The sequence below is a fragment of the Dendrobium catenatum genome, unplaced genomic scaffold, assembly GCF_001605985.2.
Source record: "Dendrobium catenatum unplaced genomic scaffold, ASM160598v2 fragScaff_scaffold_1228, whole genome shotgun sequence".
NCBI classification, from domain to species: domain Eukaryota; kingdom Viridiplantae; phylum Streptophyta; class Magnoliopsida; order Asparagales; family Orchidaceae; genus Dendrobium; species Dendrobium catenatum.
In genome coordinates this window covers 527247-539396 of record NW_021319690.1, presented here as the reverse complement: position 1 = coordinate 539396, position 12150 = coordinate 527247, and the positions used below count along the sequence as shown (strand labels likewise).

The following is a 12150-nucleotide window of genomic DNA, read 5'->3' as shown; positions in this document are numbered from 1 at the left end:
ATTCTTGGTTGTTGTCCGGGAAAGAAACTAGCTACCAAATGAGGCCGACATCTCCACCAAGTGAAGCTAACGATGCCATCGAGGAAGAACACCTGCTGCCTTGAAGTCTAGCTAACTGTCGGACTTCTGAAACACCTCCACTTTCCTATCCTGCCTTTGTTTCTTGCTGCTGCACTATGATTTCTTCACCACCTTTGAGATTTTTCCTTCATCTATTGTCTTCAAGAAACGCCTGCTGTCTGGAAACAAGATTTGAAAACCGGACAGCAGCAAAGCCGGCAAAGAAGCGTGAAGGCAATCACAGTTTTTCCAACAAACTTCCCTACGGCAGCCTAAACAACAGCCTCCTCCACGGTTCTTGCCTGCTTGAATGAGAAAGAAACCGCCCAAGTGCAAGAAAGGAAGAGATGGAAACCTGTCTCACAGATGAGACACATGAATGGACGAAAATCACGCCCAGCACTCTTCCGGGACGGATAGCATGGCTTGCAGGAAACGGGAAGAACCTGATGATGCCAATCCAGACACTTGGCGGATTGGCTCTGATACCAAATGACACTGGCCAGGTAGGGGGCTCGACGTGGATGAATCCGGTGACGGTCGCCGAACACCACTCCAAGAACTTCTTGGAGGAAAGATCCACCACCTAAGAATCACTCTTAGGATAAAGGAAACACATGAGACTAAACTCACATCATATTCATATCTCAAAATCTGCCTATTACAAGTGTTGGCTAGGTATTTATAGCCAAAAGAAGCAACATACTAGGCTACACAAACAAAAGAAAGCATAACATCTATATAGCCATACAAAATATCATATGAAATTAAATGACTCTGAAGTTCAACATGATCAACGGCTCAGCTCCGGCGTCACTGGCAATCGCCCAATTTGTGTGAAATTATTCTGTACGTTGTTCGAAAATCAATAAGACTGCATCACATCACTCTCTGCTCGGTATCCGACTCGATACTGCTCGGTACCGTAGCTCGGTACTTATCTCGGTACCGCTGACATGACGCATCCTAGTTGATCTTCGATAATGAACAGCATTTAACGTCTGCAAAGAGTAATCACCCCAAATGTACAGAGGCATTAATTCACAACAAATAAAATTCATACGATGCAATTTCGTTCTGCTGCAATGAATTTAACAACAACAAGTCTCAAGTCTAAGCTACAAAGAATCCAACCATTCTCTTTATACAAGAACGAAATCAACCAAAGCAGAGAGCTGTCAGCAGCTAACTAGGCAACAAAAATGGAACAAAAGATAATAGATTCTCAAGCCGGGATAAGAAATCGCGGCTTCTTCAGCGCTAGAGGACTCTGCACCTCCCCGTCCTCCGTCCCCACGCATCTCCAGCTGCCTTCAAACACGAATTCCGCCGCTGCTGGAATATTCAAATCGAATTCCCTCTGTCCCGAGCTCGCCACCTCAGAAGACGACGAAGCCGCCGCCGCAGCTGCCGCGGCAGCTGCCCCACTTCCGTCGTAGTGGCACCGTTTGTGCCCGCCCAGCGCCTGCCCAGTCGAAAACTCCTTCTGACAAATAGAGCACCGATGAACTTTTCCACCTGCAGAAGCAATAACGGCCGATGAACCGGAGGCAGAGGAGGCCGCGTCATCGACTGCACCGCCTGGGTGCTTGCGGTGGCTCGCTTTGTGGCCGCCGAGGGCCTGGTAGGAGGCGAAGGCCTTGCCACAGACAGAACACTTGTATGAAAGACCCTCCGCCGGCGGTGTAAACGGAAGCGGCGGGAGACGTTGGTCAGCACCGCCGCGCGCAAGCATGAGTAGGCAGAGAGCAAGGTACTCCTCTTCCGTCGGCTGGTGATCGAAGTAACGGTGACGCTTCGACCGCTTCCGCTTCGCCCACCCTTCCACTCTCGGCTGCGGCGGCGACGACGTATCTTCGCTGGTTACCATCGGTGGCTCGGTCATCGCATCAAAAGCCATGAAATTACTGAAACAACTCTTCAAAATGGAAACTTTTCAGGCGATTTAGCGACCTGAGAGCAGATGAATTGAGTATAAAAAGAAAAATTTGAGCTTGAATAAATAGACCAAGATCGTCACAGAGCTAGGTGGGGGAGTTGCATCGAACTTGGTAGTTGAGGGGAGGCGGAGAAGTAGAATAAGTAGAGGTACAGATCAGCAAGTAGTAGGTCAACGTGGAAGTGGAATAGTGGAACAGGCAAGCAAGAGAGTAAATTGGGCGACTGGGCAGAGACTGAGAAAGTATGGAAGGTGGAAGCCGTCATTCTCGATGATCAGAGTTTGAGAGTCGAAGACAACTAAACAGCCGTGCGAAGGCGGCGTAAGCGATAGAACCAGGAAGCAGAGTATGGCGAGACAAATCAAAGGGAAGGTAAGAGTTACCTAATGGGATCCACTGGGATCTATACGATTTGTTAGAATAACTCAACGTCATGATTCGTGAAGCGGATGGGGTCGTCGGCGGGCTTTATGGAAATAAAAATTTATGCCAAAATATTCTTATTAAAAAATAATTAGAATAAAATTTATAATCTTAGTATATTTTGAGATGTATGTAATATATAAATAATTTATACTATATTTATTTTTAAATAAATTACAATTTTTCCTAATAAAAACTTTGGCCAGGCTATTCTAAACAAATTTTTTTTTCTTTTAAGATTTTGGTGTAGTATTATTAATTTACAAAGGTCGCATATGGTATTTATTGCTCGGCCTCTCTTAATTGACTCGTCGCTGATTAATGGTCCTCTAATCTACAACCCCGACGAAGCTGGAAGCTTCTGATTGATTAAAGGTAGTTTGCTGGGTGAGCATTATGACATCCATGATTATTAAATTTAATCTTGTATTATATAATTTAAAATTCTAGGTTTAAAATAAAATTGTCTTAAATTCAACCTTGTTGGATGTCTGAAGATTGTAGTTGGTGGATGATAGAGGTAGGCAGGATCATAATAGGACGATGGTGGTCGGAAAATTATAATAATGTGAGAGTGATATGAGGATTATGGTCAGGTGATGGAGATTAAAAGGCAATAGTCGGCGGGTGACATAAATCGAAGGGAAATAATCAGATGAGAGTGGTCGGAAGAAAAGTTGTAGGGAGATAGAGGCCCGAGAACTATAATTGGATGATAGTAATAGGAGGGTTGTAGCCAAGAGACAGTGGTTCGATGGTTGTTGTTGGTGGACAATGGAAGGTCAGAGGACCAATGTGGTTGGTTGGCGAATGCTTGATGGAAATAGTCATGCAGTAGCTCAATAGTTGTGCTTTGGTGGTGCTTCAGGATTCTCACAGTCTTTGAGCTCTCTTAAATCTCAAGCAAAAGTTAAGATTTTAGCTCCCTTCCCCTTCATGTAAAAAGTGAGGGCTTATTTATAGATTTTTTAGAATGATATGCTCGTAAATATAGAGAAATTCAAGAACACTCTATCAGAAGACTTATAATGATTCCTTTGATTATGAAGAGTTGCTAGCATTTAAGTGTCTTAATGATATGACATTGTGCTTTTTCGCTCTGTCGTTTCGCACGCTCTGCTAGGGCTTTGCCTTAGCTTCCTCCGGCGCAATCCGCGTTGCTGGGTTGCTCACCTCGGTGGCACCGGTCATCTCTGCATTTTCTAGGGAAGTCTCCTTTCTTTTCTGGTTTTGATTTTGGTTTGCTAGTTTTTTTTCTCCGGTTCCGGTGTGTGCTGGATGACGCTGAAGCTTTGCGACCCTAGTTTTTAGGGGGTTCGTCATCTTCACGTTCTTTTTTGGATGTTCTTACGGGCTTCTCTTCGTTCACTGATTTTCTTGAACTTATGGCATCTTCCTTTCATGGCTTGCCTTCCCTTTGGATCTCGGACCAGGAAATTGAGGCTTTTGTTAAGCATTTTCAGTTCTCGTTAGTTGATTTTTTTCCTTCTAAATGACCCTCTCTTGATACCATTCGTAGATTTTTTTTTCAATCTCAAGTTAAATGGAGATGTTTCGGTCACCCTGTTGGATTAGTCACACATTCTTATCAAGCTCGCAAACGATCTTGATTATTGTATGATCTTCTATCATAGATCGTATTTGGTTTATAATTGTTATATGAAGCTTACTAAGTGGTCGCCCCTTGTCGATGTTGGTGTGGAGTTGCCGATGATCTCGATTTGGGTCTCCTTTTCGCAATTGCGTCTTCACCTCTTCTACCCCCACCTCCCTGCATTCTTCACGGTTTGGCCTCTTTCTTTGGAAAATCTTTGAAAATAGATTTTGCTACGTCTATTAGATCCAGGCCATCTTTAGCTCGTATTTTAGTGGAGCTGGATATCATCAAATCTTACCCTGATAAGATGTGGTTAGGCTCTGAGAAGTTTGACTATGTCCAACAAGTGTTTATGGATGAGTTCCCCTCTTTTTGTGCTTATTGTAAAAGTATTGGACATGCGGTTGGGAATTATCATCCTCATGTGGCTGATATGCCTAACTCTAACAGGGTACCTAATAAGATTTCTAATAATTCTGTTGTTATTCCTCCTTTCCCCCTTCCCCTGTTGTGACGATCCTATAGTTGGGGATTCAGCGAATGCTCTGGTTGCTGTCCCTTTAGAACTAGGCCCTGCAGTGAATAGCGATGAGAATGTTGTGGTTTGTGAGGGGTTTTGTCCTATTAATTCTCATTCTAATTTAGTCTAGATGGACTCTGTTGTGGTTTTGGAGGGAGTGACTCTTGTAGCCTAGGTTCTGCGATTATGTTCGTGCGAGCCTGGTGTTTTGAAATGTGGTTTGAATTCTAAAACTGCTTTATCTTATGCGGATATTATGTCTGCACCGTGCGGTTTGGCTGTGGATGATGTGCATTGTGTGGGCGCTGAGCCTTCTGGTTCACCTGTTTCTCCTACTCGGAATTTGATTGGTTGTGTGGAATTATCTCCAATGGTTATAGAGAGTATGGATGATGTCTCTTCTTCTATTAATCTGGCATCGAATATGCAGGTTCATGAGCAATCAGTTTTAACTCCTAATGATGGTTTTGAGGGCAATGCCAATTTTGTTAATATCCCTATTTCTATTATGTCTAATTTTGAAATGAAAACCCATATGACTAAGTCTGAGAAAAACTCTGTTTTGCTTCAAATTGATTGGTTGATTTTGGAGGACTCCCTTGTTTCTCCTTCTGGCGGGGTGGAAATGAATTTTCAGGAGTTTGAGGAGGAAATAATCGAACTCTCTATCGATCATGACTTTTCCAATGTGGGTGGAAATAATCATAAAAGAAAAGGCAAGAAGAAATAGGGTGTGGTTTTTGGTTTTTGCTATTTCGTTGATGGTTTTAGATTGTGGCTGAACGATGATGAGAATGCCCCCTACTTCCCCTGACTGGCTGGACTGGTTGACAACCTGGATGCCTCATTTTGTTGCTTGGTGGATTCTGGACTGTGTTCGTACTACTGACACCTATGGATGATCTGTGTTTGGCTGCAAGGTTGGTGTGGGGGGGCTCCATTTCTGAGTCCCTTTTTGCTGCTTATACTTCTTTGCCTGATTTAGGGTGTTCTTACTGTTTGTATCTTGGGCTGTTGGTCTATTGTTATTGTATCCCTCTTTCTTTATTGAATAAATTTGTTTTTGTTGAAAACAAAAAAGTGTCTTAATGATATTAAAATAAAGTGAGCTTGAGCTCTTTGGATTCGTCTCATTTAGTCACTTGATTCAATAATAAGCATACCAAATTCAAAAATCATTTGGTCGTCTAATTAAGTTATAAACATTTTTAACTACGCTTCACGTCCTTGATTTGGGCTCATTTAGAATTGGATTGGATCAGCTTTGATATTGTTGACCTTTATTGTTCCATATGACTATAAATTTCATAAAATTAGAGTTTAGATAGTCTTAAATTTAATTTTAGAAGTTTCAAATTAAAATATGTCTCATGAATCATAATCATGCTTGATCAAGATGATTTGTGATGACGTATCAAGATCAAAGATAAATCAATCTTAATTTATTAAATTAGATTAATTTTTCTCAAAAAAGTTTAGCTAAGCTCAAAATTATATGGTGACTAGTTAGATGATGGCAATTCCTCAGCTGGTGGGGAGGAAATTAAAGAGAAAGAATTGAATTCCCGAGATAACTTCAATTTAAGTATTCTTCAAATTGTTGACGTTGATTTCTTTAAAAGGAGTGGTAAGCATAGACAACATAAATCCAAAAAGAAATGATTTTTCTGGTTGGATTTGTCTTTCCTTTTGCTGTTGAAGTCTGCTTAGTTGGAGTTGGCTCCGTTTTTTGGATTGTTGTGGGTGGTGTTTTTTCGTGGGCTGTTTTGGGGGGTTATTTTGGTTGGGTTGTTGGGGGTTGCCCTTCATGGATTCTGGTCTTGGCAATCATGTGGCGACTTTTTGTTCACCACCTGGACGTTTATGGTTTGTTGGCAACCATTGGGGTGCCTCTTCTTGTTCTGATTGGTGGCTGTTGTTTGGATGTGAGATTTTGCTTTGCCCATTTCATTTGTGTGGTCTATTGCTTGCTTCCTCCTTTGAATGATCCTTCCCTAGCATCTGGGTGGTTGAGAAAGCTTCTTGTCAATGACTAGCCGAGCTGGCTTTTGTCTTCTTCACCACTTGTTGTATCTTCTTGTCTTATTTTGTATTGTAACTTTAACTTTGTCCTTGATGGACTTGATTGTATCATTCTTTTATTGTTTGGAATATTAATAAAGATATAATCTTTCCAAAATGATAATAATAATAATAATAATAATCATTATTATTATAATAAATATTTTTTTTTCTAGAAATAACGAGTAATGCAAAAATTTATTATTATAAACAAATTTTTCCTTACTAGATATCATGAGTAATACAAACTTAGGACCTTGCTTGTACTAAAAGTGATTAGAAGATTTATCTTTGAGTTGGCCAGCCAAATCAACAAGTCTAGGGCAGGGCTAAGCTAGGTGTTCGAACTGCTACCAATATAAGTGCAATGTTGGGCGAACAATAACATCTTTGATTGGTGAATATAAAGCATAATCTCAAATTTCTAGACACCACAAGTGCAATTGGGTTGATGGATCAGAAATTTATCCATCAAATTTCTGCAACAACATTCGGAGTGTTAGAGATATTTTACTGTCACCAAAAATAAAGACACTCAAACTATGATTAAAAATTTTCTGACATTAATTAACGAATTAAAATGTCTTAATATGATACATGATTATGACTAAATTGAGCAGCTCAACAAGATGAATCCAATGAGCTTAACGTCTTTCACTTTTGAGACGATGTAATGTTTTTAAATGTTGAATGAATGATATATGACAAAATGATTCAATATAATATATCTAATGAAGTGCTAGCGAATTTTGGTCCAATTTATCAAAATTCAAATGCACCAAATCTTGCATGTTTATAATCAAATTAAGCATCTCAATGAGGCAAATCTAATGAACCCAAGATCATTCCATTGTGAGTCCATTACAACACTTAAATGTTAAACGAATGACCTATCTGATGGAATGTTGATAATTTTAACCAAAATTATCATAATTCAACTCTCACAATATTATTGAAATGGTCCCATGTTGAAATTGGAGAAATCTTCAATATCTAAATAACTTTAAGCTTTGCAGAATATTGAAACATATGATCATCATCAGCCATTGCTGTCGCGTGATTGCCATCTCTAAACGTTTGTAATTGTCTGACTATCTTCGCCCATTTATACAATATCATTTTATCATTATTGTCTGCATGTTGCTATCTAATTATTATCATTTGATCACCACAAACCAATCATTATTGTCTAACTAATATCATCTAACTATCATCATCATCATCCCCAAAATGCTTCTCCTGTAATCTCTACGACAACTATAAGAAACTACTCTCAACTTTGTTATTTTACGTTCTTTGGTCATGTAGAAATGCAAATTTCTACAACTTCAAATATGTTATTGATTATTTCAAGTAGGCCAAGCTATTGATGAGAATTTTCTTCAATTTTAGATATGACAAAAATTGCTAATGGAGCGCCACCATTTCATAGGTGATTTAGCAATCCTTTCCAAGAGCAATTCAACATCTCAAAAAACTCATGATTCTGTGACCTTCAGAGATGGCAATATCTTTAAGAAAATTTTATCTTCATGTTTTTTTTTAATGAACTCCATACAAATCGTTTTTACCTCAAGAAGGTTATAATATATAACCTTTAAAATCAATTTTTAACCTTCAAATTTAATTTTGAGAGCCGTTTGGACCCGAAGAACTTGGTATTTGATCAGATCAATTTTATTAGCATGTAGTGATAAATAAATAGGAAGTAAAGTTTTGTTTGGGACGACTTTCTTAATGTTTTTTTTAAGTAGCTTTCTAGTAATTTTGTTTTTTATTAGGAAGTGTTTTAAGAAATGGTAAGCCAACCCAAATGAAACATAAATTTAGGGGTGTAAATATTTAACACGACATGAAAACCCAATTTGAACCCGACCCGAAAATTTTGAGTTAGACCCGACTCAATTTTAAAATGGGTCGAGTTCGGATTCCCAGATTCGACCCGTTTAAAAACAGGCCAAGTTCGGGTTGACCCAGAAACTCAAACTCAACCGAAAAAACAAGTCCATACTCGCCAGATTACTTGCGTTGCATCCAGCATCGCGTCGACTGCCCATCTGCTTGTGTCGCGCGATTGCTTGCCTTTGCTCCATCTGCCCGTCTTCCCGCGTCACTCGAATGTCTGCAGTCTTGCGCACCCAACAGGTTCTTCGCGGCTCCACTAGGTGCCAGTCAACCAGCCCACGTCGTCCCGCCTTGCCTGTCGTCATTGGCGGCCGTTGCACTTGCCAGTCTTTTAATCAAACAAGTCCGCGGGTCAAGTCGGGTCAACTCAATAAACCATGCGGGTCGGATACGGGTTGAAAAACATGACCCGTATGCAAAAATGGGTCTAGGTTCAGGTTAACCCATTTAGATCTCAGTAAACTCAGATTTGACCCAAACCCGACCCGTGATCCGATTTTGACACCTCAACCTCTATCTAATAATCCTTAAATCGTTCTCATTAAAATTCTCTCATGATATCTTGAGATAAAATTGTCCTCACTACAGATCATTCTATTCTATGAATATAACACTAGCTCCGATTGAAGTAACGTACTAAAATTGATCTCCAAGTCATAAGCATGGCCTTGGATAACTCCTGCCAGGGGAAAGCCTAATCGTGCTTTCCCAATTGGAACGTGATAACATTTTAACAAGTTGCCAGCGTTCATTGCATTTAGGATCCACGAACAGAAAGGCTTTCTCAGATTCCCACTTCATCTGAGAGAAGCAAAATTTTCAGCTGCATTTTGTACCAAATACAGAATATCAAAGGGCTACACGCAACTCTTAGAGGGCATGGGGCCAAAGGCAAAAGTAGAGCTATTATTTTATGAGCTTTGGACAAAAATATTAGTATGTGTAGATTAAAAGTTGTAGAAGATCAAAAAAAAAAAAAAAGAGATTTATATGAAAGATCTGGACAAAGAAATCATGGGGTCTGGCTCATTTGAAAAATCTACTATACATAAGGAGAGCAAGAATCAATTGTTTCTTGATCTCTACCTAGTGGTTGCAAGCACCACGCGATGCTTTCTCGGGGTGTGTCTGCTAGGGTTTCTCTTCGTGAAACCTAGCCGCCGCTTGTAAGTTCGCCGGTGTGCTTGCATTTTCATGGCTAATAAGAGGCTGGATCCAGGATTTTTAGAGGGTAAGTACTCTAAATCCTTCAAAGATGTGCTTTCCGGGTCAGTTGAGGGTGGTTTTCCGGAGTGTCGCGTGTCTACCATTCGTGGTTTGCCAGCGTTATGGTTTTCGGAAGAGGAATTTTTTCATCTTGCTAAACCTTTTGAATTTGCTTTGGTTGGTAAGTTTCCTTTGAAGCGGCCGGTTTTGGATTCCATTCGTAGATTTTTCTTCAACCTTAAACTTTCCGGTGGTTTTTCTGTCACGTTGTTAGACCAATCGAATGTGTTGATTAAGCTTGATAATGATTTGGATTATGGGAGAATTTTTGCGCATCGTTCTTATTTTGTATCCGGCTGTTTCATGAAAATCATCAAATGGTCACCTCTCCTCGACCTTTCGGAGGAGTCGCCGATCGTTCCCGTGTGGGTTTCTTTTCCGGGCTTACGTCCTCACCTTTTTTCTCCTAAAATTTTATTTGGTTTGGGAACGATTTTTGGGCGACCGATCCAAACTGATAACGCTACAGCTGTGGGTTCGCGTCCCTCAATCGCTCGTCTCTTGATTGAAATTGATATCTCTAAATCTCTACCGGATTCGGTATGGTTGGGGCCGGAGAAAGTTGGATATGTTCAAAAGGTAGTTTTTGAAGGTGTTCCTAGCTTTTGTCAGCATTGTAAGGTGGTTGGTCATAAAAAATCGGAATGCACAAAATTGTTTCATCATACTTGCCATCCTGTAAATTCGATTATCCCTCCGGTGGTTAACGGCTTAAAACCTGTTATGAACCCTCATGACTCTGTTTTACCTTCTACCCCTAATCTTATCTCAAATCCTATTGCTGTAGCTAATACGGGTTTTGGTGGTGAGTTTATTGACCCTGGAACGTTGAATTGTATTGGTGATGGTATTTCGGTGGGGGCTGAGGCTTTACCTATTGTTATTTCGTCTTCTGATGCCGTGATTTTGCCTGTGGATGTGCCTATCCAGTTGGGGGATGTTGTTTTACCTGTCAATGATGTTGATGTTATTTCCACCCCAGGGAATGATCCGGTTGATGTCAATGGTAGTGCAGGAATTTTATGCAATGGTGGATCTGTGTCTGGTGAACCACTTGTGTCTTCTGATTTACAGGTTGTGGATGCTGCTGTTAAGGCAGTGTGTGAGCCCGTGGATAATTTAAGCGGAATTTCAAAGAGCTCTAATCATTTTGTTAATGTTCCGGTTCATATGGTGGAAACGATGAATTTGTTGAATTCTTTGAATTCTGGATTTGATAGATCGAATCAGGTGGATTGGTTGCATGGATCCTCTGATGGTGAATTTGGTTCCGATCCTTCGGATTGTGATTTCACGTCGCCGGATTTCTGCGGGGGGTCCGACCCTGGGAATGATTTCTCTTTGGTTCGTGTTAATCCTGGCCGTTCGAAGGTTTCTCGTGGTAGGGGCCGTGGGAGGGGTCGTCGTAGACGTTGATTAATTGTTTGTTTCTTGTTATTTTTGTTGTGGTTATCGCAAAATTTCGTCGTCGTTTACTGTTTTGTTTTGGGGCTATGATGTGGCTGGGGTTCGTGCCCTCTTCGATTTGTTGGTGGCAACCTTTGGTGCTTATTCACCTCACTGGATGGTCTGTGCGAGCCGGTGGGGCACTGGGATCTCGGCTTAATCTGAGCCCACTATCAATGTATTTTATCTATTTATTTCTGGTTGGCCTTTTCTTATTGTAACCGTCTATTTTTATCAATATATTTGTTTTTGATTAAAAAAAAAAAAAAAAAAGAATCAATTGTTTCTCATAGTTGAAGAAAAAGATGATTATTTGATATGAAAATATAAGATTTTCCTCTTATATACAGGGATTACAAAAGTCAAGTAATTACAAGCGGAGCATTGAAACTCAATAACACGGCTAGATCTTGATTGAAATTTGTGAATGATGGTTGTGATTGTTTGTGGTGATCATCGCTAGTGACGGCAGTTGACGGTGGTTGGTGGTGGTGATAATTAAATAAAAATTATTCATTAAAAGTAAATAACTTCAAAATAAATTGAAAATTAATTAAATTTGGAATTTAATATCTTACAAAAAAAAGAATCTATTCTTATTTCAATCAAACACTAGCAGTACTTGTAACCAAAAATTCCCTTATGGACATCCATTGATTATTTAAAATGTTTTGAGACGTCTACAATAGTGTTTGATGTCTTTAAAGGCTAAAGATAGGGATGTCAATATTTGACACGACCTGAAAATCCGATTCGAACCCAACCCTGAAATTTCAGGATTGGGTTGATTTGAACCCGAACCCGAAGAGATGAAGAGGATTGAGAAAATAGACAAATGAATGCTTCGAAGTGGGAGAGAAAAGATAGAAATGATAAATTCTAGAAAGAATAGAATCTCCAGAGGAGGTGGCACTAAGAAAACTCTGATGGTA

General features: G+C 40.0%; 1 protein-coding gene across 1 annotated transcript; it reads right to left on the bottom strand.

Moving 5' to 3' along the window:
- Positions 1–1150: 1150 nt before the first annotated feature.
- Positions 1151–2441, bottom strand: LOC110096113 (zinc finger protein 1). Its single transcript, XM_020821888.2, has one exon. It carries the CDS (start codon positions 1958–1960, stop codon positions 1286–1288), a length of 675 nt encoding a protein of 224 aa, XP_020677547.1. The 5' UTR covers positions 1961–2441; the 3' UTR covers positions 1151–1285.
- Positions 2442–12150: the final 9709 nt, after the last annotated feature.